We start from the raw sequence: 25016 nt of genomic DNA on the forward strand, positions 1-25016 counted from the left end.
GAAAGCATATGAATGTAATAACAGCCTGTTAGTATCAAACTTTACAGATGTATCATGCTGCACAGACAAGGACATCAACATGAAATAGCAGATATTTCACAAAAAAACATGGACTGGTAAAACTTTCCTAACTCGAGACACACTTACGTGTTTATAAAGTTATTCGCAGTGTCACAAGTCATCATGGAGTTTACTCTAGTACAAGAGTACAGTTATTCCGATAATCTGTTTTTTTCAATGCACTCTTTGACTTTCAGTCCACTACATAGTTTTTTTTTTCTATAATTAAATCTGTAAGATTATTTAAAGAAAACATTCAAAATGTACATTTGTGACAACACAATGCCAGACCAATGACTTTGTTTACGCATCCGCATAAAAACAAAATCAGATTATGTTAATCAGATTAAGGCAGGAAGTCAGATGATGCATTGCGAGGCCACTCTAAAACCCCTGTTTGCATGTGATTTGTGCCGTAATCAGCTTTTTCCCCAATGACCCCCCTCAAAACCCAGATGTTAAACAAGTCACTTTCCCGTCTGAAGAATTTCTTTCAGTTGTTTGTAGAAAAAAAAAAAACATTTAAAAAAACACACATGGCTGCTACCTTTAAAGCATTTAACCGTTTTTGTTAAAATGATCATGTTAATTGGATTATCTTGTAATTTTCATTACATTTCCAACGGCACTTGAAGGCACCACAGGGCTCGCACAGACGTCACATCGCGCTACGTCATAATTATTGTTATGGCAGCCAACAAAGGATCAGGATGCCACACTGTTAATCTGCACGGATTAAGACCAGGAATGCTTGTATATGTCGAACATAACAGATCAATAATAAAACACCTCCCATCAGTGCAAATAAAATCCACGATTCTTGTTTTTGTACAGCATTAAATTAACACTTCGAGCTGGGTTGCGTTTCTGTTTACGTCTGTTTAGTGTTGCTAAGCAACGGCTGGCAATGACTGGAGATAAACACAAAGCGCTCCGCGGATTTTCTTGTGGAAATGTTACTTTCTGTAAATCTATGTGCTGTTTAATAGCAACCACTTCACTCACTTCAGGTTATTTTTACACAGTCTGTGAGTTTTAATTGCTGGCTTTTCTGGTGGATTTAAAATGGAATCCAGCTATGGATCACTTGTAAAGGAAGCCATTGTGCTGCTGGATAAATTCAGAGCTGGCAGAGAGTGTCTGGATGACTTTATAGAAGATGCTTCGAAGGATCTGCAGGTACAGTAGGAAGACTCAGATCAGCGTCAATGAGAGGCTTCTGCTGCAGCTTGTTTTTAAGAACCTCACCTTTGTCCTTTGCTGCAGAGCATGGATCCTGTGCAGAAGAAGTTCATCCTTGATGCCGTGTCTGGATGTGTCAAATACACAAAGTTGCTGGATGTAGTTGTCAATGCCTTCTACGGGCAGAATGGGAAATTCTTATCCAGAGGTGATCGCAGCCAGTTTGTCAGTAAGTCAAAATTATTAACTGAATCTGATGGTTAGTTATGTGTCGTCTTAACAAAACAAGGTCTCCACTGACATGTTTATAACTCTCTGTCGTTCCTCAGTTGTCTGTTACATCGCCACATTTGCTCTTGACAACCTTGGGTTTCAGCAGTTTAGGAACATTGTCAAATCTCTGGACATCAAGAAGATGCACTCAGTAAGAAACACCTTTTCTGAACACATGACGGTTGATGCACTGGAAACAAATCGCAATATCAGTGGCTCTGTTGTGAAGAACTCTGTGTAAGTGTGTTTTGTTTTTTCTTAGTTCTTGAGTTTCTTCTTTTCAAACCTCGCCACGTGGATACAGTCGGAGTGGAACCGCATCTATGATTCTGCCTTCGTGGAGGAACATTGGATTGGCCCTCTGCTTCGGTGAGAAAACAAAAGTGCAGGCAAATGTTTTGTGCAACAAGTTATTCCAAAGTCAAACAACCAAAATATGTCTCTGTGTCTCCTTTAGGTGGCGCCCTGAGATCGATATTCTCGTGCACCAGCTTGCTGTCAAAATATCTCAAGGGAGTCAGGTCAAAAAAGCTCCTATCAAAACCACGGAGCCGCAGGAGTTCTCCCTCACCAGGCCTAAACCTCGACCTCTGCCCATGCCTGAGCTCATCCCGCAGCAGGAAAAAACCAAACCGGTCAGCCTCGCTTAGAGTTTTGCTCAGTCTTTCACTCTCTTATTGGACTCCATGTGTGCTGCATTGTGCTTCCCAAAGCAACACGTCCTCCAATACAACGTAGTTCATTCTGCTGTAAACTGTGCAGCGGCTGGTGCATCACACTTTTGTTTTTGTAGGTACCAGAAAGCACCTACAAGCCTCCGAAGGAGATGCAGATAATAGAGGAGATCAAACAAAAGAACCATCAAAAGGCTGAGGTACTAGACGTCTGCTTTCACCATTACCAAATCACCAGCATATCCAACAAACCATGTAATAATATAATTCGCCATCAATTTCCAGCTCTATTGCATGACATTGTAATGGCTTCTTGTCTTGTTTTCACCCAAGGAATTGCTGTACGAGGCAAATGTGAAACAGTTCAGCTGTGTAAGGCCACAGAAGTCTCAACACACAAAGGTAGGGGCTAATTTACATGGAGGTTCACATCACTGATACTGAAAGACACAAAAGAGAGAGTCCTCCTCATTTTTAGTGATTTTGCAACACATGAATGAGCTGAACGTTTAATTTTGCTGGCAACTAAATTCCTGCATAATCACTTAGATAGCTTGTACTGAGAGAGACAGGTCAAAGCCGTTCACATTTCTGCTGAATCATCATTTGTTTCACAGAGAGTGATTTCCGAAATTGAGGAAGACTTGGATTCAAAGCTCAAATTTAATTTTGTTCATTCCTCGGGAACTCCTTCCACTAACAAGGTGAGATCTCATAGTTTCATGTGCTTCAGTGGACCAGTCTTCAGGGTATCAGCTAATGTAAGTGTAACATCTGCTGGCATTTGTGTATTTCTCCGTTTCCGTCAGGCTAAGAGCTGTAGCATCAAGCTCAACAACGCAGCCATCCTGAGGAGGGAGGCGCTGTATGAACGCCAGGTGGAGGAGGAGCTGCAGAGGTACGACATCCGTACGAGACACCACAGGAATGAAGGAATGCTCCAGCGGACTGAATTAAATGAGTCAGTACCTTTTTTTGTGTGTGTGTGTGTGTGTGTGTGAACAGAATAGAGCGACTGGTGCAAGGTGACCGTGAGCCCTCGTCTTTCCTACGGTGGCAGGCAGAGATGCTTGAGAAGGACCTCCAGGAGAACCTGAACAGGATTGAGCGCAGATACCTGGAGGGACGCATCAGCGATGAGGAGGTGGCTCTGGCTCGCAAACGATTGACGGAGCGTAACCAGAAGACTGCACAGCAGCAGAAGGAAGAGGTGGGTAAATAAAAACATTAGGCAACTGATAAGAAATTGTTTTAAAGAAGACACAAAAGCATTCTCCTCAAAAATGTCTTTAATGAATGCTTCGTTTGTTTTTTCTAGACAGCCAAGCTGATGCAAAGATATGCAGAGAAAAGGCTGCAGGAGGAAAAAGTAATGAGAGACTTAGTCCAACAAGTGGCAGAGGGCCACAAGAATTCGAAAGCGGCTAAAGAGAAGATACAGAAATTAAAGCAAAGCATAGGTACGCCTCCTCGTTTCAAGTGGTACAAAGAGCATTTTGTATGGTGTCCTCTGGATTCTCATCAATTTCATGCAAATTTCACAGTGAAAGAAGTCTCAGAACAAAGCCAGGAGCTCCTTCGTCAAGCGCTGGAGAGAGCGCAGGCAGAGCTGAGCAGAAAATTTGAAATCATCTACGAAATTCGCTGCATTGAATCTCTACCTCACATCAGAGGCAAGAATTTCGACGAGACGGAGGTGAGTGAAAGAAAGGGAGGGCGTCATTTTACATTTCACAGTCTCCCATTGATTTCTGGGTCACGGTTAACCTGTCCCACCTAAGACTGCAGGCCACGAGCTGCTGGGGGAGATGTCCCTGGCCGAGCTGAAGGAGCGGCTGGCCTATCTGAAGGAGGCAGAGCGAAGAGAGCAGCAGGAGAAGCGGAGGCACATCATGGAGGAGAAGCAGAAAAAGAAGCAGCTGCTGCTGGAGAGGCTGGACACCATCGAGCTCCACAGCAGAGCGCTGGCACAGACGGCCGCCATCAGGTCAGGAAAAACGCTTGGCTCCGACTTCATTGTGGCTGCGAGAAAATGCGGCCCAAAGCAAGCATGCAGCAAACACGCACATATGACACGTTCATGATAGTTTTGACATGTGGCAGGAAAGAGGAAAGGAAAGCCAAGCTGGATTTCCTTCAGCAGGCCGTGGAGCAAGATGAGACCATTTTGGCTCTGCGGAAGAAGCTCGAGGAAAAAAAACAAGAGCGCCAAAGGCTGAAGGAGATGGAAAGCAACAGGGCCTCTAAGCAGACATCAACACACACGGTTAGCAGCGCAGGGACACACAACCAAGTGAGTATGAAAGAAGAACTTTAATTTTCAATAGTAGTAGCAGTAAATAACACCCCTCACTCTTTTCTCTGTTTCCTTTTGCCAGATAAAGGAGAAAACCTGGGAGGAACTTGAGCAGAGCTTAATGCGCTTTACCCAAGATGGTCCTTAGATGCAAAACAATAATATGCTCAGTTTTATAAAATGTGAACGTTTCATCTTCTGTTACAAACTTAACTTGACACATTTGACATTAAAACAGTTTCAACAGTGTTCTCCTATCGCTGTCATTTCTGATCTCTCTGCGCAGTGAAGATGTTCACATGCAACTTGGTTAATATCACAGCCGTTGCACACTGCAGTTGTGAAACTAATTTATTTAATTGTTGTTCTGATGTCTAATACTGTACGTCCAGTAAATACCATCAGGGTTTCACTTCTCCGCCCACACTTGTACAACATGCAAAAGGAAGCGGACCTTGAACTCATGATTCATAAGGAATTTTCCCTTCCTCAGAACATTATTATTTATGGGGCGTGTGTATTTTGGTAACAGGTTACTGTACTAAATGTTACTCATCACTACTCAGAGCATGAAGAGGCACCTCTGATGGGGAAATCCACTAAAAAATACAGAAGTGCTTCAAGAAAGAGCACAGAATATTTATCACAAAAGAACATACGCTCACCTTTCAGTTCATTAGATACAGTAGTAAAAAACTAATAATTCTTGAAGGTTATGGTGATGTAAAGTGCTTTATAAATAAAATTTATTATTATTATTTTTATTATTAGTAACTGTGTTTTTATTTCGGAGGATATGCTTAGTACTATTGAACTGTGTTGTGTTGTGTTGTACCGATACATGTTTCTATTAGTTTGACAACCTTGTTTTAGGCTAAATAACAGAAACACTCATTTTCAACATAAACTGAACATTTAACCTTCACGAGGCCGAGTTTATGTGCCGGACTCTTATATTAGAATGCATTTGTGTTAACTAGTGTACCTAATGAAGTGGCAAGTCAGTGAACGGGACTATAAAGTCACCAGAGGGTCACTGTTAAGTTCCACAAAGCCTGGAAACTGAAGAGATTCACAATCTTTTCTTAAAACTTGCATCAAATAATGCTAATAGAGTTATATGACAACTACTTCATCATAGTTTGAAACAATCAATCTGTTTAATATAATGGTTTACCAGTAGATGTTCTTTTTATCTAATGATATTTTAGGGGCCGGGGTGTCCCTGCTGGCGGCTCCCTGCAACAACAACGACCCGTTGTGCTCAGTTTTTTGTCCTCTAAAGCGAAATCACATGGTGCCTATTTTGTCATATGACACTGATGAGAGGACCGACTCCCCGGCGAGAGAGCCTCGTCCTCCGTGAAAACAAAGTCGGCTCGACCACTTGTCAGGGATGAGATGCTGTAGACTGAACTTTGTTTGGTGGCAGTGCTCGGAAATCCCGAGGATGGACGGTCGGGGAGTTTTGTCTGCGATAGCCGCCGCTTGTTTCTTGGGTAAGTCCAGATTCCTCCAGCATTAACGAAAATAAGAGGTTTAATCCACCATTGATGCAACTACTGTAGCAGTTACTGTGAAACAAGGAGCATTCACGTCTTAAAGTCCTAGTCTCTTTTGCTCCAGATGTTTGTTGTGAAATTTATTGGTTAAAAAACCAAAACATGTATAGAAAAAAATAAAATCCTGCACAAACACAAGTTATTTTTTGCATCTGTATAAATGCTTTCAGCTTCTTTAGAAACTACTTTTACTCAGATACATAGATTTCTACCACAAAATGGGATTTATTCATTTACTTTGCAACCAACATGGCCAACCTAACGCTCTTTCCCCTGATTAAAACTCACCATATAATTCATAAACTGACTCACTGTTTCTGTAGTACCCTGTAGTTCTATTTTAAATTGTGGTTTCCTCGCTGTTGTGTCAACACAATCACGACTGGTTTTATATCCTTGCAAACTCTCTTATTAAGAAATCAGGACGGCGGTCATTTCTTTCTAACAGTTTGGAAAGACGGAAGAAATGTTTCCAACCCGGAGGAGACTGAAACAGCAGTGCTATCACATGACCCCCTCTCTTTCTGAATAATTTCATTTCATGAGGAGGATGGCTCGTATTCAAGAAAGCACTTAAGCACATGGCTTATGTGATTACGGGCCACAATGTGGGCTCTGTTTTTTGCTGATGTGCTTATACCTGTTGGCCCCCTCTGCTCTGACAGGGTGAATGTTATTTGAGATGGCTTTGAAACTCAGCTGTAGTTTAATGAAGACGTTTTCCTCACTTGTAATAATAGTTAAGGGCTGGTGCGTGATATATCCAAACAAGGCAGACGCTGTGACCTCTGGCAAAGGGTTAGTTTTGCTTTTTTTGCGTTCTTGTGTCCATTTTTAGAGCATGTCTAAGGAGGAACATTGACTATAAACCTGCTTTAGTCATCTCATCTCAACTGTTTCCTCACAGAAACAGAGAGACAAGCAGTTATTACTTATTATATTTATCTGTTTTAGCCACTACACAACTGATAAATGGACTGAAAACAGAAAGTAATTTAATTTGATTAATTATCCAAGCATAGGATGTGGCGTGGGATCCCAAAACAAAACACTTGCTGACAGCCTCAAAAAGCTTAGGCCCTGCTAATCCCTTCTAATAATTTGCTATTGTTCTTCCACTGTTGCATTAATAATCAGAGATTAAACTATGTATTCTGATGATCAGGTCTACGCCACAGGTCAGACACAGGTCAGAAACATTTTGCAGTTGCGTTTGCCGCGCAGCTCTGCATCCGGCCGCCCCCACACGTCAAAAACACTTGAATCATCCAGTGTCCTCGTCTTGCAGGCATGGCGGTGAGCCAGACGACACTGGCCCCTGCTGTGGTGAACACCACTCTCATTGAGAATGTGACCAGTCTGACCCCAACACCCGTGATTTTCAGCAGCACGACCCCGGGCTGCTCCGCTTTCAACGTTTCTACTTGTGAGCCCTGTGCACCGGGATCCCAGTTCGACAACAGTGAGTCAATGAGTGTCACCTGATGCAGAGCCACCATTTAATTGTGTCATTGTGTGTGGTGGTGGGTCACAGATAGATTTTAGTGGACGTTTCAAGATTTAAGTCTTTTTTTAGGCACTTTGTATTTACTTTCTGAAAAGATAAGATTCCTTACAATAGTGGTTAAACAATAGACAATAAAATCAAGCACATACCTCCCCAGACACCCTGCTGTGCACGTGCTGTCCGAACCCCGGTCTGTGTGTATTTCCTGGAGCGTGCCTGCCTTGCAACAAGGGATTTTATCAACCGCTAGCGGGACAGCAGCAGTGTGTGCCCTGCAATCGGGGCTTCTACACCAAGTAAGGACAAAGATTGCTCCTACTTTATTTTTATAGAACGTAAATAAGTCTGTCTTATATACTTTACTGGTGAATTTCTTTAATACTTTACGTCTACTCTACAGCTTCACCGGTAGCCCATTGTGTCACCCCTGCCCCGCTGGGTCCTTCAACAATAACACAGGGGGAGAAACTTGCACAAGTTGTCCACCAGGTATGTTTATTTAGCTGTAACTCATTGTTGTATTATATCTGTAACTGTACTATATATATTACAACACCTACGTACAGCTAAGATGATGTATTACATTATTTTCAGGCAATGATCACAACACAGTTTCGTGTATTGTAATATGACACTTAACATGGATTGGGTGGGTTGAGTTATTTTCTCTCTGTTGCTTTCAGGTTCCTTTACATCAAAGCAGAGTTCTACTTCCTGCTCGCCGTGTGCACTGGGAAGTTTTTGCAAGTAAGTTTAACAGCTGATTCTTTTTCTGTTAGGGGTTAGATCCTGTAACCAGGATCCAAAAAACAAAACAGAACAAAACATAGCCGAACTCTCTCAGTGTCTGAAAAGCGACCCACTGTATCTAACCACCAAATTGAACATCACATGCTTTCATCATCCCATGGCTCTGTCTGCCAGCGCAGATGCGCCTGCACACAAGACTGATTATGCAGTCGTCCCCTCTGAGTAATCAACGATAGGCATGAAAATATAAACGTCACGTAAGATGGTTTACTGCTTCAAACGCATGATACATTATCTATCCAGTTGAGTGTGATATGTGGTTACAGCAGACCAAGCGTCCTTCAGCTTCTCTAGGGTACTCCTGGCAATTCCCAGACCAGCTGCTCTTGTCCAGGTTGTTCTTGTTCTGCACCGGGCTCTACTCCCAGATGTTGTACCTCCAATACCTCCAAAAGGAGCTGTCCTGTTGGCATCTTGATCACTGTTAATGAGGGGGCGTAAAGAAGCAGTTAATAGCTCCTCCCATATATCCAAGCCCAAGCACCCTGTTGGAGAAACTGCATTTAGCATGGAGAAGTAAAACTGACGTCACTACAAGCTCATAATCATTGTGAGGGTTGGAGCAATATCTTCAGTGGTAGACTGAAAAAACATATTTAAGGCTCAGATCTTTACCACGACAGTCCGTGAACCACTCAAGTCCACAAAAATCTCTTTTCACTGAGCTTTGGCAGCTACGTAATAAAAGCGATAGTCCTGGTCTGTCAGTGCTCGTCTGCCAAGCCTGAAACCTACTCCACTGCCGGCGTCCACCAGCGGGTTCTTGGTCTGCTGCCATGAGAGGCCACAGCTCCGTAGCTTAAATAGAGTGGCTAAAATTATTGCTGTGGGATATTGGACAGTGCATTTATTCTTTAATTTATGTCCTTACAACTATTACAACAATTTTTCCAGTGGGTAAGTGTCACCAACGTGTCTGCAAAACGAGGCTGCAAACAAATCAACTGTTTTTTTAAGCGTAGCAGCCGTGAAAACTATAGTCATTAGTCATTTATGGTTATAATCATGTACCGTTCTGTCTGACAGCTCGTCTGGCTGCAGCCAGTGCCAGATGTGTCCTGGAGGCACAGAAGCTCTCCAGCCTGCCGCCAGAGACTGCACACCGTGTCGGCCAGGTAATTCACATCGTGCAAACATAAAGCTACAGGCCTGCAATTTGTCATCTGTATGAGAGCTTGCCGCAGCTCATAATGGAGAGAAGTGTAGGCGCTGCCGTCCATATGAGTGATATCTGTCTTCCAACAGGCATGCACAAGGCTCCCCATCAGACCATGTGTCAAATCTGCAGCAGCGGCTTCTTCCAGATCCACTGGGGCCAGGAAAGCTGTGATGTCTGCCCAGAGAATCACTACTGTCCAGTGAGTACTGACCCCTGCACGCGCCTGTCGGACCAGGCAAATGAACATGTGTGCAGTAGAAGGATATTCTGCGTGTTTGGTAACAGAGCATGTTGTTGTCCTCAGAGTCCTGACGTGAATCCCATCCGGTGTCCGAGTGACGCTTTCTGTCCAGAGGGCAGCTTGGCCCCGGGCTACTGCATGGAGACTTTCTTCCGGAAAGCAGGAGACACTTGTGAATTGGCTCCTGTCACGATAGCGCTGTTAGTTATTGGAGGAGGGGGTGAGTAGCAATGCTTAACGAAGTATGAAAAAGGAGAACAATGATGCACTGTGTGTTGTGGGCCAGCGTTTTTATCCTTAAGTAATGCATATCGTTTGTGATTACAGACCCATGGTATACAATTTGGAATTTCTTTTGTGCTTTTTAAACTGGTTGCTTTAAAATTTAACAGGCTATACGGTTAGCATCATTAGCTACAGTTTTATGTACTAATGTTTCATGAAACATATGTTCTGTACAGTTTTTTCTCTCATATAAGGAAAAAAAGCAGACATGAGACAGACTGTGTATTCACTGGAACTATCTGTACGTCAGGAGCAGATCATTTTTTGGCCCAAGTACTGAGACCCTGTAATAAATTAATAAGACATAATCAGATGAAATGAGAATCATGCTCACACATCAATGCACTCTTTGTTTATGTCTGTAACATCCTCTGGCGCTTTCCCGTCTTATTTTTCTTCCAGTGGCCTTACTCTTCATCATTTTAATGGTTCTACGTCGACGGAGAGACGCTGACGGAGAGCTGACAATGGCCCGGGCTCCGTTGTTACGCAAAGAGCGGCCTCAGGGTCGGTACTATGGGCTGCCCTGCGACGCAGAGCCCGTATATGCCGGCTGGTGAACCACTAACACAGAAAAAGTGACTGATAAAAAATAAATAAATCCTGAAACGGTACCTGGAGTGTACAATCCACCAGCTTATAAATGTGGTACATTTGAATATATTCTTGACAAACAGAAGTTGATTCTTTTATGAATTCTTATAGTTTGACATTGTTAAAATTGTTCCCCTCAGAGATAAATGTTCCTTTTGTACGCTGGGTTATTGGATTACGAGAGGCATGCTGGAACGGTGAAACAGACGTCGACTTGGTGGGAATCTTTTTCTCTTATGAAAAGCACTTTTTTTTTTACCGAGGTAACTGATTTACTTTGCCTCCACTAACTCGTGTCATTCCTCGGTGACAGGGAGGTGTGAACTGTGGCTGAAGCCCTGTGTTTTTTTAATGCGTTCGATTATTGTGTCTGGTTGTTTGCAGTTTCATCGCTCGCTTTGCTTAATGGTTTTCTTCTTTTTTAAAGGTTATATTTGTGTGTTTTAACAGGAAATAAATAAAATGATTCAGATTTCTAATTCTTTTGCAATAATATAAACTATATTTCAAACTAGTGTTAAGAAATGATGGCAATTTAAATATTTCCCTATCAAATTACTGTGCGTATCAAGTTTGTCGGTCAAACCTTCAAAACACTGCAACAGTATTTCCCTCATTTCCCATCTTTTTAATCACAGCTTATTTAAGTCCAGGCTTCTACACAATTATACTTTTAACTCATAAAGACCTTTGCCCTCTCAGTGCTGGATGTGGCTTTATGATAATGTAGTCAAAAAAGCCATTGGGTTATTTAGCATAGAAAATATTCCTATTATATAAGTGTGAAGTGCATCAGTAGAGCTTTAATTTGAGATTTTGTATCATATCTTTTACTGTAAATACTGTGAAACTGATCTTTCAGCGTGTGAAACGTGCGGAGCATGCCCTGCTTTATTGGTCTACTGCTGTTTTTGTTCTCTCAGAACGGTATTACCTGGTATTCATATTAGTTTTGCAGAAAGGTGAGGTGATTTGGGATGTTTAAACACTGACTTCACAAGCTCTCAGGGTGTTAAGTCATTTAAAAGAATATATTAATTTGACTATTGATGGACAAATCACACATATAGATGAATTGATGAAGGTGGAATGAATGAGTCTGATTTTATGATGTGTCTCAGCTACTTACAAACATTTATCAAAAGTAAAAAGGTAAAGAGTGTGTGAGAGCCCCTCTTAGTTATTATTTTTTACAGTATTTCCTGTTCAGTATGTCATCAGGTTAGACAATGTTTTTAATTTACTGTATTTTATCTTATTTGGAGATTTTATTATATAGACCACTGCTCAGACGAGTTGAATGAATGATCCACAAGACATCTGCTCAGTCCAAAATCCATTCAGCAGTGGGCCAAAATCCAAAATAAACTGTCATAAGGAAGTACTAGGAACAAGGAGTCCTACGACAGATGGTATGGCTCCCACAGTGCCATAATCTCACAATCATGGAGTCAGTGTGCAATACACGAAGAGACAGCAGACACAGTAGAACTGTACCAATGCAATAAAAACACTAATATAATCCAGGTTGTCCCTGTTTACAACACCTAATAAAAAAGATAATTAATGATTAGAAATAACCTTTTAGAGCATCAAACATTTTCACAGTATTGTAGAGTATGTTCTGAATATTATTCGATGGGATGTTACGGCAGCATTACAAAATGCTGTACATGTGACCTCAGGAAAAGCACATGTGTTATTAATAACTTCAATCACTGCGTTCATTAGGTGTCCTGGATCCGGATCCGCCGAAACATTCAGTGGTAAAGGGGTCATCGTTAATGCTATTAGTTGCACTGTTTTCTTCTCCTGCAAGTGAACATTTTTTTGCCATGACTAAACATATCTATTCAATGGACCCTTTAGGGTTTACCAGACTGCAGAAAATAGAAAGTTCCACAACACTGAACCATTCTTTCCACATTATGTAAACATCCAGCAGGAGACTGTGACAAATGGCACATCTCGCGATCGGATAAATGCGTTTACAGAGTGTGACAGCCATAAAGACAGAGCTGAAAGCTGCAAACTAGAAGGGCGAACCTCATACTTTCTGTACACGCAGAGTGAATACTGGAGTACATAACAAATTTCTAGAGGATGAAATGTGCCTAGAGCGATTTTAGGATATTTTCTTTCTCGCAACAATAGCTGCATACTGAAACAAATAAGACTTATTTACAGCATTACATTAAAGTGAAGTCTCCTTAACCTGTGTCTATGCGTTACATTACCACACTCCTCTGGACCATAGCCTTTACATTCTTATGTAGTCAATACTTTTTATACTCTAATAATCAGTCTTTACTATATAAAAACAGACTTTTTATATATTATTCTTTTTCATTTACCAAGCAAATTACTTGGCAATAAATCTGATTCTCATTCTCAAATGAATACAGCGACGTTACAATGTGGGAATACTCAGTTACAAATTCAACTCAAGGATTTGTACTTTATCAAATTAAAAGTACTTTTATTAGTGGTAATATAAAAAGTACATATTTTTTTATATAAATATATAATTAATATAATGTACATGTTAGGAAGTATTTAAATGTTTTAGCTGTGTACTGTATTGCTTCTTTCTACGTTTGTCAAGTGAAACAGTTGGGTAACAAAAAAGGAAATACTCAGACAAATACAAGTTTTTCAAACCATTAGGTGAGTGGCCATCAGTATTTGAATACATGCTAAGTTATATTTACTTGTGTATTAAAGGGTATCTATTGTTGTGAAGAGTAAAATCTGAGAATATGTTTGTAAATGTGTAACCATGGCACAAGTGGCGGTTGCTAGGTGGCGGTAAAGCTCTGTGTAGCATGAACGCGCGAGCGTAAACTTTGTCCAAACGGGACTCCGTACTTGCGCGAGTACACACAGCAGAAAACATGGCGGCCGCCCTGGCAAGGAGGCTGTCCGGTGTGTAACTATAATTTGACATTCATACTGTTTCATTTCACAGTTATCATATTGTAAATATTTATTATGTTTTTCCATATGCTGCTGCACTTGTCATAGTTGTTTGCTAGCTGCACTAGTGGTTTGGAGTTCGCTCATTAGCTAACTAGCTAAGCTAGCTATGTTTTCTCTTTCCTGCGTTCATGTGTTTTTGTGTTGTCCTTGTGTCTGACAGGGCTGCTGAGGCCACTATCCGTGGCGGCATGTGCCAGGACGCCACAGATCTGTCAGCTCTCCCACCTCATCCAACCTACGCCTCTCTGCAGCTCTGCTACAGCCGCTGTCCGGGCTCCTATTCGGGGTGTAGTCTGTCAGACACCCCGGTACAACATCCTGCAACGGTAATGACCAGAGAGTGCACACATGATGGGAAAAGACTGAATGGATAAATTGAATCATATTATACCAACAGGAGAGTTAAACCCGTTAGTATTATTAGCTTTATTCAGCCAAAAATGAATGACGGCATGACGTGTTCCAGTGACCCTCTTTATTGAGACCAGGACAAGGTCAAGGGTTTTACAGGTGTTGGTACAATCAGTGTTAGCTTGAAGAGAGGCATTTAACATTACCCATTTGGACATCATCTATATTTACCATTTGAAGACTAGTTAATTTGTTAATACACAGGATTAGATGTTACAATCCCTTGTGTCAAGATCCCAGGCAAAACACATTAAGAGGCCCTGTCCAACTGAGAAAACCTAATAAACCTACAGTTATGAGATATGACGATTAGACCTACAATCTAAGTGAACAAAGTAAATGCTGCTGGCTTGTATGGCCCGCTCAGCTGCTAAACAGACAAAGAATTATCGCTACCAACCAACATGAAGACATCTGATACCTAGCCTAGTCAACAGCAGTATGCAGCATGTCATTGGGGTTTTCAAGTGGGCACCTCCCTTCGCCGATGTTTCATTGAGTTAGGCCCACAACACCTCAAGAAGGCGTAACAGTGATTTCCAGCGTCCTGGAGTCACCCCCCTCCACGCTGCCACTGCACAACCCCGTTTTTCTCATCATTCAGTGACTATCAACAACTAATCTTTCAAAGTATTCTCCTACATAACCCTCATAAGTAATTTAATTTGGTTAATAATCCAAATAACAAGATTTATCCTCAGCCCTGATAAGATGAGGTGTACGTTATCCTCCAGGAAACTAGTTTGTTGACAACCAAACAACCACACTTATTGTAGTGCTGTATTGTATATACAGTGTAACTGGCAGTGACAGAGCAGCCTCCACATTTTCATCTGAATGTTCATGTTTTGTTTTATTAAGGTTAATTATTTTCTAATGGTAGCAAAGGTGTGTTTTTGTTAGCAGAGATAGCTCACCCATTTAAACATTGTGGGAAAATGCTTTGTCACAAAGTCTGTATTTTGGAAACTGATATTTTCAAATGAATCTGTCTGAATTGTGTAGATACCATTCGGTGAGACAACGTGTTTATGACTTGAAAGGATGAACTATTGAAGTTAACATTTTTTGAATAATAATTCATCTTCTTCTTTGCATTATTCCAGGGTGTCTGCACTTGCTCCCAGTCTAACTCAGCAGCCAAGCAGAACTCTGACGTACTACAGCGTGAAGAAGGCAAAGAGGAAGAGTGTGAAATCGGTCACGGAAAGGTTCATGAGGCTGCACTGTGGCCTTTGGATCAGACGCAAGGTGCGTGTGTTTTACAGTTCACTGCAAGGATCACTGGATTTACTTCTAAACACAACCTGACTTCTTGTCCTCTTCTCTTCGTTCGTAAACAGGCCGGGTACAAGAAGAAACTGTGGAAGAAGAAGCCTGCCAGAAAGAAGCGCCTGAGGGAAATCGTGTTTTGTAACAAAACGCAGAGCAAGCTATTTGATAAAATGACAACCTCTTTTTGGAGAAGGAGAAACTGGTATCTAAATGATCCATACATGAAATACCACGATCGGGTTAACCTCAAAGTGTAATTTGCTGATTCGTGTAACCTGGTCTTCCGCTTGAAAATAATGAAATAATCTTGTATGAGTATCTAATAAATCCGTCTCTCTCTTAAATGATTCTTTGCATTTTAAGACAACTGGACAAAATGAACTGAAACAGGGAGTCAAAGGTTTGCTTCATATTTAATAGCTGTAAATTGATTTAACCAACAGAAATATTTAAACTAGCGGAACAATAAACTGATAGTCATAAACCATTAATTCATCACATCACTGCTTTTTTTGTTGTATAATTCACAAGTTGAAACTGAAGTGATTTGACATTCTGGCCTGCCAGAAAAAATCTTAGGATAAGTGAGTAATATAAGTGGTTTGTCATCATGAATGAAGCCTTACATGGTCAATTTACCAGTAAATAAGACATCTTATTTATGTGCTAATTGATGGTTCCAACATTTCTTCGCTGTGGAGGAGCCGAAAGTAAAAGAAAAGAATTCATTGTTTCTCAGCATCTGAAGAGGCCGACGGCTTCACACAAAACCACTTAAGAAATCAGATTATCATACAAATGAACAACAAACGTCATGCAGCGATGAGTTTATCAATCTATGCACAAGTATAGCAACATTTTTTTTTTTTCTCAGTTTTACTTTTGCATGGATTCTAATTGAAGGAAATCACCTCCAACACAAACACTGATACTACTAATGCTGAAACACACATATTTTCTTTTTTTTTCACCATTTATCCATCAAAAGGACATTTCATGTGCATAATAAGTGTATCTACAACATCAGAGTGGATGACGTGTAAACAGAACAGTTGTACCTGAGAAGCTTTTGTTTCAAACTTCACCCCCACGGTAAATGACACAGACACAGCGATGAACACTGACTGTAAGCTGTAAATCCACCCGTTACCAGCCAACACGAGGTGACATTTAGTGTAAGAACATTGCCAAGGTTCAGGCTCAGTGAATTAAAGTACAGGATGAAAACATACAATGCATCACCACGCACCATTAAATGTAAGTTTGTATACCTGCAAACCAATAGACTCACTCAGGAAGTCCTTAAAAAAAAACTAGCAGAAGCGAATAAAGGTAGGAGCGCTGGGTTTTCTTGTTGCTCAGTTAGAACATTACACAGTGATTTGAAACATGGAAAAGAAGAACCATGTTTATATACATTAATATTTACTCACGTAGGATCCTATTTCTGCTACGGATGGAAGTGACTTCTTCCTATTATCATTAGCTTTCATTAATTTGTGAAATAAATGACAAAACAAGCTTAGAAACTGAACAGTAGATTGTCAAAACAGTCTGCTCCACTTAAATTATTGTGACAGAGAAGCTATACCTTGTCAAACAAGTATTTTTTTTTTTTAACCACAGCAGAAATACACAATAATACTAAAATGATTGATGGTAATGTTCAGCTATTTATTTGTTATGATCTAATTTTTTGGGCATTTCAGAGTATGGAGGGCAGTCATTTATATTCTATATATAGTGCAAAATGATTATTTAATGTGAACATTTTGTTGAAAATACCACCTGTAGAGACGTGTGTGCCTCTGCTATCTCTTTCTTTAAGGCTTGCAGAGAGAGGTAAATGACAGAATAGTGTCTGTCGAAGCTATCTGACATTTTATGACTTGAAATATAGGCTGTTTTATGGTTAAGCGTTTTCGTGGGTAGTGCAGAAATGCGTCCCCGGGACAGATTGAATAGGGTTAAAAACAGCCTTGCTTTTTCTTTTGATCCTTGGCTTTTATCACATTCTCTCAAAGAGAGCGTGTCACTCTCAGTGCCAGCTGTAGTCTCCGGTGACAGCACATTCTGTTCAATATACAGCGGACTAATGAGTGGGAAGACACGCATGCAGTTTCCTACCCAGACCCTGACTTATAAAAACAAATAAAGATGAAGTACGCACAAACTGTACATAAATACATGTTCAATAACCCACAAACTCAAAGTGTCTATCAGCATGACGCCCATTCACTCATTTGTCTTAACTCAGTGTCACAAACCTATTTTTTATTTTTTTTTAATTATGAGCCACTAGCTATATATATTTTATATAGAGGGGTCATCATAGGTCACTTTGGTAATACCTTATTCCAAAGCAAGGCTGCTTCAGTCATGTAGCTTTTGGCCGTTCAGTATATTTAATTCTTGCAGCAAAGGCAGCTGGAGGAGTCTTGAGGACAGTTTCACATGGCTTCATTGTTTGAAGAAAGAGCACTCCTGGATCTTGTGAGAGGCCTTAAGACTCTAAGAGGAGGCTGGAAGGGAAGCACAGAAGGAAGATGGAGTTTATTAAGCAAACTGCCGCGAGGGGTTGCAGAGTATTTAAAAGATACAGCCGGCATTATTGTGAATTTTTAGTACTGTCAGCAAAATACAAGATAAGACGAACAATGCGTTTATCCGTCTTGCATTACTTTGCGACTTGACCCTGAGGTTGACCCCAAAGGTCATTTGTTCTTTCTAAAGAAGTCAATTAAAGGAGTCAATAATAAAAATAAAAAAAATAAAAAAAAGTTATATTATGCACTGTTGATAAAACTTGTTGGGGACTACTTTCAGCTGCGTATTAATACACTCTGCTCAGTCTACTACTGATCTAGGATTAACTAATTACAAAAAAAAATAAAAAATACAGCGTCCAAATTCATTGTGATAAAAGAACATGACACTCAGTGCCGGGCGCGGCTCGCTGACGTGTTTCTGGGCAACAGTGTGACCCAAAGCAATAAGCTTTATCAGACTTTGGTCACACAGACAAAACATGTTCACAGTTCACTCCTGGTTTCTACTTTTCACAATATTTGCTGACAAGTGGAAAAATAAAACAATATTGCCAGACTTACCCTTTAGAAAACTGCACTGTCATGCCAAACAAACTGATATCAGATGTTGAAATTTACTGCAGGGATGGATTTCACACAAACATTTGCACAAACATCAAAAATAAAAAAAATTATTCTGAGGTGTGAAATACACCAGAAGGCAAATCCATATCAATCTGTCAACCATGTTTGGATGTTCACCATGCCACATTTCCAAACAGGGGACTCACTGCAATCACATATCCATTTAAACCGAATAATAATTTCACTAGTTAATGCATCGGTGCAGAAATCCCATTAGTATCCCAGCTCTTTTCACAGGTACTGAAGCGTGATGATTCATTTAGCCACGCGGCAGGAAGAATTAGTGAATCAGTGAGTAAGTCGCCACTCTCAAGGGGCTGTTAGAATCAGGCAGCAGCTGAGCAGTCACGTTGACCTGGCAGTGTACCTCAGGAGCCTTCCTCTTACTCAGCCTGAGCTGTGGAGAGCTCGAAGGCGCCTGCACCCCCTTCGCCACCTCCTCGGGCGGCTCCGGAGCTGCGGGAGCGGGAGGTGGAGAGGGTGGAGAGGATGTGGAGGGTGTGGCCGGGGTGGAAGGTGGGCTGGACTCGGGTGTCACAGAGGCCGTAACGGGTGTGGACTCAGACTCAGAAGCTGTACTGGTCTGGGATTGAAACCCCTTGGAGTCCCACTGGTCCAGCCCCAACACCTCATACTCAGTCATGTCAAACTCCTGTCCTGTACCGTGGAAGAAGGTCGGTAGGAGGGATGAACAACATTTATATCATTCCCCTGGACTATTAAATCAAAGGCCAAATACTTTAGGTAATTGCTGTAGAGCTGCAACCGATTTTGGTCATTTGGGGGATGATAAAAGTTCAAGTCATTTTGCATCATCATCATCATCATCCTGCTGTCGTACAGAGCAGGAGGCAAATGGAATGAAAACCAATTTGCAGCACACATGAGCAAAACAAGGCTGTTCTTATTACAGTTTCTGGGTCTTTGTTGAGTATCTGCAGAATTACAGTACGTCCACTGAAGCTTAATTTAATGCAGCTAGAGGGAAAAGCCAAGACATGTATTTAGGAAACATTGTAATCTTGATGATTATTGTCAACTGAAACAAAGATCTCATGAAAAGACCAAAACCAACAATGCGTTCATTCAAATAACAAGAACTGTCTGTGAATTCAAAGTCTGGTTTTCATCTGAGCATTTCAGATCTATGAGCCACATCTTAGCTCCCTGTGACATGTTTCTTGATTCAGAAAAGGGGAACGCCGCCATTTCGCTGTAAACACTCACCAGCTCAACAAATGTGTTTTAAACCACAGATGCAAACAAAGTGTGCAACAAATGCACACTTTAGAGAATTATTTAGACAATCAGACAAATCAAACTATGTATTGTTAGAAACACACAGACAAGGCGGGGAAGTCAGAAAGTGCTGGTTTTGGTGTTTTAATGGGATTTGTTGACAATAACCAAACTCAAGATGACACCAGATGAATCCTTTAAGTCAGCTGAGAGTAGTCAGAAGCGTACAGCGGCAATGTTTTAAACACATTCAGCAAATATTAACAGAAGGACTTGCATCGGGAGTCCTCCTCGTTTAATCAAAGGAGTAATATTTCTGCTCAGTGTCAACAGTTGTGTCTGTATTTCTCATTTTCTTTACAAAGGAAGAATTATTATCGGAACAATCTGACAGTGCATTAAAACAAGCAACAACTGTTTCCACATGATGTTAAACCGGGGAAAAAAAATCCCTCCTAGCTACAGTACATGTGAGTTTTATCACAGGATGGCGAGCCTGGCAGCCCTACGAGGCCTGACCTGCTCCAAACAGGAAGGCGGGCCTGACGTTAAGGGGGCCACTCAGGAAACCAGAAGTACTAAACAATATCAGGAGGCTTAAACAAGCTCGAACGGGAAGACAGCTATCGACGTGATGATCTGTCCTTCGCGAACCAAACAGGCCCCGCTGCTGCATCGTAATGCCTCCATTACAGCTAATGTGCTCAGAGAAGTTGAATCCATTTTATCAATACGCTGTGTTATGAAACAGATGTATTTATCTGGCTTTTAGTTTTCAGTGGTAGGTGTCAGGAGGCAGGGTGCCAGTGGTGTGTCCTCACCTTTGTTGTAGCTCTCCGACTTGCTGCGCATCATACTCCTGGTCCGGTGCTGTGCTGCCGAAGTCTGCGTGGAGTCGGAGCCGGGGCCGGTGGTATCGTCGTCAGACTGGTAGGAGGACAGGTCCTGCATGCTGAAGCTCCTTAGTCTGTCTGAGAGAACTCCTTGGCCCTAAACCAGGAAATGTCAGGGTTTCATTTTAATGCAGGCAGCAATGACAGACATTTAGAGGACATCTAGGGTATCTATTATGATCAGCTATGGGATCCTTTACTATAAATAAATAAGGAACATAGTCAAAGCTTTTTAAGAGGCACTCTTCATTAGGACAATGGTCACAAAACAACGGGCTCGACACATCAAATGGATGGTTTCTTTGAAGTTGGGTGATATGAGGCACATTTCTACAGACATTACAGTTGACGGTGGTCGGCATGACCCCAGTCTGAAGAAACAGACCGGCAACTTCTATGTTCTGTGACACAAAATGACTGTTTTTGTCAGTGGAGTCTGGTGGCTTTGAAGAGAGCGATGTGACAGTTTCAATAAGGGGTGTCTGATAATATTCTAAATATAGCATACTCTTAAACCCCTATTGACTTTTTTAGGTGGACCTCGTTTTATGTGGCTGACCCCATCCACAGCAGTTCTTTGCCTGGCTTCCATGTCAGCACTCATCTCTGCTTCGCCAAGCTGGAGTTACGCCAGCCACCATCTATTGTATGTAATACACTGACTACGGGTAAGTGCCTCTTGCAAGCCTACTGCAAAGAAACTGAACTATCTCTAACTATAAAATAAACATTACTGTAGGTTGTCTGTGAAGATTCTCAGTCCTCCAGGTCATGGTATGTCCAAAAACAAAGCTAAAAGAAAGGCAGCTGTACTTGGAGACCTTTCACCTTAATTTAAGTGGCTTCTTCAGTTCTAAATGTCTAGAAAACAAGATATTCACCTGGAATTGGAGGAGTTTCTGGCCATTAATGGGTAAGTTAGAGTGCCACTCATTGGAGGAATGAGAGAGGACAAAAACAAAGTATCTAGTTGTTAACAGACTCAAGTCATGTGAGTTTTAAATCAGCACCACCCACATTTGTTTCTAAAAAAAGCTCCACCAGTGATTTCGAAGCCACTTAGATGAGTGATGAAACGTCTTTAGGAAAACTCAATAAGTCCAGTGGCCTTTGTTTTAGCCTCAATGGTTTTAGCTCCATTTCTGGAAACAAAACTGTCTATTTAACCGCAGCGAGGGTCGACTGTACCCCAGGTCGGTACAAAACAAATGCTCAGAGTCTGCATTACCTTTGCTGCAGCCATGACTGCAGCTGTGGCTGCAACATTCAGTCCTTTTCTCCCAAAATGCACCAGGGTGTCATAGCTTTTGTCCTTTGCCTGGCAGATGTAGTCATCAATGTCCTGAGATGAAGGCATAAAAAACCCACATAAACATAAAACGCCTGTCATTGTGTAACTCATTTCACACTGCCTCATGTTCACTCTCTGACTTTTGATCTTTAAAAAGTCACTTATCTGCTTCCTCATTCACACATAGAGGAAAAGGGAAAAGAGGCATGGAAGAAGTGACAAGTCTCCTGTCCAGCAAAACACATCTTAACCGCTAAAACTGGCACAAAGGCGCTTTTGTTCTCGAGACCGTCGCGAAGCTTGTATTCTATTAGTCACAAAACCATGCAGGCTAACTTACAACCTAGACCGAAGGTTTTCACCTAAGCCCTTCCTTTCACTGCTCAGATACGACAAAGGAAAGGGATTTCACCTTCTCTTTTGAGGAAAGCGTGGGATGAACAAATTTCCTGTATAGCACACTGGAGCCCTTGGTGTAAGGGGACAGCAGCCACACCACAAAGGCTATCTTCAGTTCATAGTAGAAAGGAAGCCTGCAAAGAAAACAGAATAGTATTGAAAATTCTTATAACCAGTTTTCCCTTTGTAAAGTATAGTCTACATATCTACATTCACTTACCAGCATATAAACATATCTGTAAATGCTTCCACAGTACTGAATAGCGCAAATATTATCCAGTACATCATCCATTTCACCTGCAATGTAATGGGAGCAGTTAATAGGTACACAAACTACCTTGTGCAATCATGCGCATGAGAAACTAAAAAAGACAAAACATATACTTACGTATTCTCTCACATCTTTCGACTTCACAGCTTTATATGATGAGTACGCAGGATACAGTGTACCAAACACAAGTCTAAACACAATAAAATGCCAGGTTATAGTCAGAGGGAATGATTTAAAACATGCATGAGTTACAAATGAAATCAAATCATTACAAAAGCAATGATTATGGACAATATACTATGGGTTAAGTTCAGCTAGATATGATGTTTGCCACCAATTTGATGCGTTTTCTCGATCAGAACATGCAAAACAGCTGCTAAATAACTATTAAACCAACTAAGCATTTGGTCCAGTTGGTTAATCTGACCGACAAACACCCAGGTATGAGACAAAATTAGCTCCCATGTGTTTATCTCTAAATTTATATTTGTGTGTAGACACCTGTGCCACTGGGTGTCCGGACAGAGACAGCACCCTGTTGAAGTACTAAGAAGGCAACAGCTGTGAGTGCGACCTGATCAAATTACTGACCCACATCATGTTGCAGCACTCAGGCCTGGCCAGCTTACTGTGCTCAAACAGGGCTTTTAGAAAGGACACTCAAAATATACCAACCCAGGGCGACGCAGCTAAACCTTCTGTTTGGAGACTGGATCCAAAACGTCCCTCATAACCAGGTTCTTAACAGCCACAGCTGAGGAAGTCCAATCCATGTTATAAGATCTGGTAATCTAAATTTAATTGCCTCACTATATTTAAGGTGTGGGCCTCTCCACAGGGTATGCAATGGCGCTGATTCATACTTTGTGCAGGTCAAAATACCCTGTCATTATTAAATGTTACTTCAAGGGGAGATATGCATACACTTCAATGACTTGAATAACTCTTGCATTGTAACCGGAGAAGGCTGGCCCATCCCTTTTGTTTTTTTTTGTTTTTTTCCAATATGGGACATCAACACTGAACAGTGCTCCACTCAAAGACCGCTCCTGTTGTTCAGTCACCTCCACGCTCATTTGTGACATTTAGGGCTTCTGGCTGTGAAAGAAAAGCCTCTGATTCCTGGATCTGACTCATTTGTATCCACCCGTGAATAACAATAATAATACATTATTCAGGCAATCACGTCATCTCTTTGTCTGTTATAAAAAATAAAAAAAAATCAATTTGATAAAAACAAAGAGTGCCAGACATCTGAGCGCTGCCAGAAATAGGTCTATACAGGCCTGGCTCAGCATTACTGCTGAAATGGCAATGTGCAGTCCCGTGGCTAGGGATACAGTCCGTTTTCAGTCAAAATTTAATAGACACAGACCAGTTCTCTTTACACATAGACGTCTGATTCTGATTAAATATAGACAAAATTGCGGGGGCTTGCAAAGCGCGCCGCCCCTGCATTTATAGCGACACAAATAACGCAACCTGCAACAACCAGGAGCCTCCGCTTATTAACATACAAAAGCTGTTACAGATGGTACGGAATGAAATAAATAAAATGACTTACACCACAAGTCTAGAGATGAGCCAGGAGACCATTTCGCTGGAAAGGCGACAGGACGCGCTGTCTGCGGGGAGGAGTTTCCTCCAGATGACAGGCGCGTCCAGGCGGCAGCGTACGGACGCACACAGGCAGCAACGTGATGCGGGATAAACAGTGAGAGGACCGTAACCGTATCCATAGATGGCAGTGTTGCATTACACAGACAACAGATACTCGGCATGCCGATGGGTAAAGACGAGCCCCAGTGCCTCATCTTTGGCTAAAAGTTGCTTAATAAATATGTCCAGGTTCAATATATTTCCTGTTAGTCCTGTACGCTCTTTTACTAACAGTGTGTGGAGTATGTGGCTCCAAAATGACCTTAAGTAAAGCAAACTTAGCTGACAATAACCAGAACAGTAGCCGAATTAAAGTCCAAACATCTAGAAACCATGTTCAAACTAAATTTATTCTACCCTGCCCCCAGTTTTTTTTATACGAGTCATTATGATGTAATTTACGCATATGCCCCAAGTGAGACTTACTTGCAAGTTTTTTTCCTGACTCATTGACTTGCCTTTCAGAAGGTGTCAGAAAACAGTGACCGGTGTTCATCAGTGTGCCAGAGAGTTTCTTTTTAAACCACTACTCAGAAACTTTAAGAAATTCACTTAACAAGAAAGAAAACAACTGAAAAACAACAACACGGAAGATAACTACAGAGTTGATGTTTTTTTTCTCAGTTTAAAAGTTGAATTGTTATAATAGTCATTACAGTTCTTCAGTTATTTTTCAGTTTACGTCGCTATTTAAAGACACAAGACAGAGTCCTTGATGTCACCAACTGCATCTATAAACAAAGCCAAAACAAAAGCAACTGGACTGGTTTGACTTTGCTCAAA

At 41.3% G+C, this 25016-nt stretch overlaps 4 protein-coding genes across 6 annotated transcripts; 3 read left to right on the forward strand and 1 right to left on the reverse strand.

The window, feature by feature from the left end:
- Positions 1-1110: 1110 nt before the first annotated feature.
- On the forward strand, positions 1111-5152 carry cfap99 (cilia and flagella associated protein 99). The gene is made up of 14 exons (XM_084568675.1): positions 1111-1239; positions 1327-1471; positions 1572-1666; positions 1778-1884; positions 1973-2150; positions 2309-2389; positions 2523-2591; positions 2807-2893; positions 2999-3087; positions 3195-3399; positions 3508-3649; positions 3734-3885; positions 3971-4176; positions 4293-5152. The coding sequence occupies exons 1-14, from the start codon at positions 1126-1128 to the stop codon at positions 4504-4506; spliced, it is 1884 nt and encodes a 627-aa protein (XP_084424801.1). The 5' UTR covers positions 1111-1125; the 3' UTR covers positions 4507-5152.
- A 1730-nt stretch (positions 5153-6882) lies between these two features.
- LOC311505358 (uncharacterized protein) lies at positions 6883-10965 on the forward strand. Of its 2 annotated transcripts, XM_084568876.1 has the most exons (8): positions 6883-7509; positions 7712-7850; positions 7955-8043; positions 8238-8301; positions 9391-9479; positions 9610-9722; positions 9828-9984; positions 10452-10965. In XM_084568876.1, exons 1-8 carry the CDS (start codon positions 7338-7340, stop codon positions 10607-10609), a joined length of 981 nt encoding a protein of 326 aa, XP_084425002.1. In that variant the 5' UTR covers positions 6883-7337; the 3' UTR covers positions 10610-10965. The 2 variants fall into 2 exon arrangements, with proteins under 2 accessions (XP_084425002.1, XP_084425001.1); XM_084568875.1 differs by having other exon boundaries at positions 9610-9984.
- Positions 10966-13461: 2496 nt separating this feature from the next.
- mrpl35 (mitochondrial ribosomal protein L35) lies at positions 13462-15652 on the forward strand. Its single transcript, XM_084569090.1, has 4 exons — positions 13462-13568; positions 13783-13948; positions 15140-15284; positions 15377-15652. Exons 1-4 carry the CDS (start codon positions 13538-13540, stop codon positions 15563-15565), a joined length of 531 nt encoding a protein of 176 aa, XP_084425216.1. The 5' UTR covers positions 13462-13537; the 3' UTR covers positions 15566-15652.
- Positions 15653-15788: 136 nt separating this feature from the next.
- On the reverse strand, positions 15789-24719 carry reep1 (receptor accessory protein 1). Of its 2 annotated transcripts, XM_084569089.1 has the most exons (8): positions 24139-24719; positions 22692-22764; positions 22524-22600; positions 22317-22437; positions 21842-21955; positions 20542-20710; positions 18849-19138; positions 15789-17830 (listed from the first exon to the last, which is right to left on the reverse strand). In XM_084569089.1, exons 1-8 carry the CDS (start codon positions 24168-24170, stop codon positions 17759-17761), a joined length of 948 nt encoding a protein of 315 aa, XP_084425215.1. In that variant the 5' UTR covers positions 24171-24719; the 3' UTR covers positions 15789-17758. The 2 variants fall into 2 exon arrangements, with proteins under 2 accessions (XP_084425215.1, XP_084425214.1); XM_084569088.1 differs by lacking the exon at positions 18849-19138.
- Between the last annotated feature and the right edge of the window lie 297 nt (positions 24720-25016).

The sequence above is a fragment of the Chelon labrosus genome (assembly GCF_963514085.1).
Source record: "Chelon labrosus genome assembly, chromosome: 20".
NCBI lineage: Eukaryota > Metazoa > Chordata > Actinopteri > Mugiliformes > Mugilidae > Chelon > Chelon labrosus.